The sequence below is a fragment of the Triticum aestivum genome, chromosome 5B (assembly GCF_018294505.1).
Source record: "Triticum aestivum cultivar Chinese Spring chromosome 5B, IWGSC CS RefSeq v2.1, whole genome shotgun sequence".
NCBI classification, from domain to species: domain Eukaryota; kingdom Viridiplantae; phylum Streptophyta; class Magnoliopsida; order Poales; family Poaceae; genus Triticum; species Triticum aestivum.
Genome location: NC_057807.1, coordinates 638,626,073 through 638,629,312, shown reverse-complemented (window position 1 = coordinate 638,629,312; position 3,240 = coordinate 638,626,073). Strand labels below are relative to the sequence as shown.

Genomic DNA, 3,240 nt, shown 5'->3' with positions numbered 1-3,240 from the left:
AAAGAAATTAACGTATGTGCGATCATTTGGGTACGCGATCTTTAGGGGTTAGGGAGGGGAACGTGCCCATCCACCTGAAATTGGGATAACTAGATTTATACCCCTAGTTGTGTCCCACTCGTCTGTTTTACCCCTAATTTCCAAAAGTCGCCGGTTATGTCCAAGTCACTTTGCTCCTCTTATGCTTTTGCCCTTTGACCGTTTCACCGTCAGTTTGAAAACTTCATAACTAATTCATAATAAATCATAAAAATGCAAATGAGATACGAAAATGTTCAGAAAAACATCACCTATATGTCAGTGTCATTTGCATTCATGAAAAAAGTGCTGGAAAGTGCACATCCAAGTTTTAGCTCTTTTGATACCACCATGAATAGTAAACTCTAAAAAAATCAAAAAAATTCAAAAAATATGGTAGCGAAGAACGTCGAATGTTCTAAGTGCTTGCCAAGTTTCATGAAAGAACGACATTGGTGGAAGCCGTCGGATGGAGACCTCCCTACGGCTGCACGACGACGACAACACCTCCAGGCAGCAGCTGGGCATCCGCATCCACGCCAAGCAGAAGTTGCCCCTCGCATACAACACGCTCCTCCAGGTCCAACGCCCTCTTCTTTCTTTCTTTCTTTCTTTCTTTTTTTACCTAATCCTCCTCCTCCTCCTCCGGTGACCTGACTCCTGCCCCAACAATCAATCAAATCAATGAATCAGGCTCACGCGGAGATCGACACCGCCACCCGGAAGCCCAGCCTCCTCGCCCTCCTCGCAAGGCACTTCTTCCCACAGGTACTCTCCCCTGCTCTGCATTCCTTTCCTCTCCTTCTCTTCCAACCAATCCAACCACTGATTTCATTGATTGATTCGTCTCTCCTCTGCTCTCCTCCATGAACGAACAAGTTGTCGGCCAACGTCGGGGCGGGGGTCCAGCTGGAGAGGGGCAACATCTTCAGGTACACCCTCCGGGCCAAGAAGGCCGTCTCCTTCACCGACGACGGCCTCCTCGGCCTCAGGGAGGAAAAGGACGTGGCTGGCTGGGGATCAAGCATGGCCTGCACCTGCGCGCCCAACCACAACCGTCCAAGCCATGCTCTGCCTCTGATTCCAACGGTACAGTGCACTCTCTCTTGCTTCAAAAATGCTAGACACACGGATAAAAAACCAACGGACCTTTAGGGATGAGCTGACTTGTCATTTTCTAATTAGGTTAAATAACCCTCTTCTCTCCCAATCAATGCCCCCCCTAACTGGAGGGGGATGGGCGCCAGGTGGCCTGGGTTTTCTGTTTTTCCAACCAAATCACGACAGATCACCTCGTACGTAAGAGTTATTATACTAATATTTACGTACTCCCTCTCTCTCGGTTTACAGGGCGTGCGCATATCCCTAGATCGTCAATTTGACCAACCTGATACAAGTCATATATTATAAAAAATATATCAATATAAACTTCAGATGTTCTATTTTCAAAAGGTATAACTTTTGTGTTATAATATACTCCCTCCATTCCTAAATATAGGGTGTATAGTTTTTGGCACGGAAATTAAAGAACGCATGTGGAGGAAAAAATTCACAAGTTTTGGGTGAGATTACACCTGACTAATTGACATGGGAAAATAGAGGAGGTTGCGTGATATAAGAAAATGTAATCAAATCCCCCCAAAAAATTATCCAAATAAGTGGTGCAACGCAATATACCTTATATTTAGGGATTTTTCTCAAAAATCTATACACCTTATATCAAGGAACGGAGGGAGTAGTTTATATTAGGATGATAAAATTGTAAACTGAGACGGAGGGAGTAGATGTAGCAAAGCTTGGCCCGACCTGCTCTTCATTCTCTGCCCGTTCGTCCCAACCATTTTTTTTACCTCCGTCCCTATAGATTCCATTGGGATTGGTTGGAGAACACGCAGTGGGACGGCAGGATCGCATCAAAGCTGAAGCACATTTCAATGTGGCACCAGGACCCACACGACCATTACGAGGCGATGGACAGGGATCCAGTGACACGTCACGTTGTAACATGGCCGTTGCATCAATGATGGACAGCCCAGATTAATGTACTAAATGAGTCAATGAGATAGCATTCCTCGCTTTCATGCACATGAGATAGCAGCCCTCGCGTACTGCCCTGAACCTCAAGGAACACATTTGTACGTCACAAGAGAAAACCAAGAGTGAAGCTGCATGCATGCGGACCCAAAATCCGCCCGAAACTGTGAAAATCAGTAAGAAGAAAACTTAATTTGATTTGGTTGGTTTGGAGTGCACCATAGTTTGAATTGAACATCCACATCACCGGTAAAACTTGCACACAGGACGAGCACGTACTATGTAAATACAGCAAGATCGAGAGTACAGCAATTGGGAAACGAGAAGAGAACACCATAGAATAGATCATGACGAGTAAACCATCGAGATCCCGAATCCAAACAGCCGTCGGCACATACAGTGCTCCTTCTTCACAGTTCACACGCACGCACTCCCTAAGTTACATCATGGACCTTCAGACGTCCAGACACGCCAATTCGGATACAACGCACACACACACCCACTTCACCCTAACACGAACACGATCGACGACGACGACGACGAGCTACGCCGGCTGGTTGGCTAGACAGATGGATCATCTAGTTGCTGGACACGGCCACCCACGCATACTTGCAGTGCAGAGAAACCATGCCCACCAGGACCAGCGCCTGCAGGGGGACGAGGATCCACGGCGCCAGGTCCGCGGCGCAGCCGGACTTGTACCGGAGGCTGTAGTGGAAGGCGGCGCCGGCGAAGAGGAAGGAGGCGGCGCAGAGGGCGACGGCGAGGAGGAGCTGCGCGCGCAGCGCCGCCCTGCGCCACAGGCCCCGGACGGACGCGAGGCCTTCGGCTTTGGCGCCCGTGCCGAGGGCGGCGGCCTCGGCGCGGCCGACCGCCATCCGTACCGAGAGGAGCAGCGCGGCGGCGGGGAGGGCGGCGAGGGCGAGGAGGCGGTGCGCGAGGACGGCGCGCGCGTGGACGCCCCTCCCGCAGGGGTTGGCCTCGTCGGCGCGGTGCACGCGCTCGGAGCTGCCGAGGATGAACACGATGAAGAGCAGCTGCAGCTGGTGCTTGGCCACCTTCTTGAACATCGCCATGGGTGGAGCTGCTGCTGCTGCGTCCAAGGGTGGGGAGCGGGGAGTAGGACTGAGGCTGCCGGTGGAGCTGGGCTGGAAGAGAGAGGGCGAGGGCTGTTTATATAGAGGCGCT

General features: G+C 50.9%; 1 protein-coding gene across 1 annotated transcript; it reads left to right on the top strand.

Moving 5' to 3' along the window:
* The first annotated feature begins 487 nt into the window (after positions 1-487).
* On the top strand, positions 488-1,212 carry LOC123115155 (outer envelope pore protein 21, chloroplastic-like). Its single transcript, XM_044536398.1, has 4 exons — positions 488-598; positions 712-786; positions 898-1,107; positions 1,204-1,212. Exons 1-4 carry the CDS (start codon positions 488-490, stop codon positions 1,210-1,212), a joined length of 405 nt encoding a protein of 134 aa, XP_044392333.1.
* Positions 1,213-3,240: the final 2,028 nt, after the last annotated feature.

What these genes read in the sequence shown, in the direction of transcription:
- LOC123115155 (XM_044536398.1), top strand. Translation starts at nt 488, where the DNA reads ATGGAGACCTCCCTACGGCTGCACGACGACGACAACACCTCCAGGCAG. An exon ending in CATACAACACGCTCCTCCAG is followed by an intron (nt 599 to 711) that starts GTCCAACGCCCT and finishes TCAATGAATCAG; the next exon opens with GCTCACGCGGAGATCGACAC. An exon ending in CAAGGCACTTCTTCCCACAG is followed by an intron (nt 787 to 897) that starts GTACTCTCCCCT and finishes TGAACGAACAAG; the next exon opens with TTGTCGGCCAACGTCGGGGC.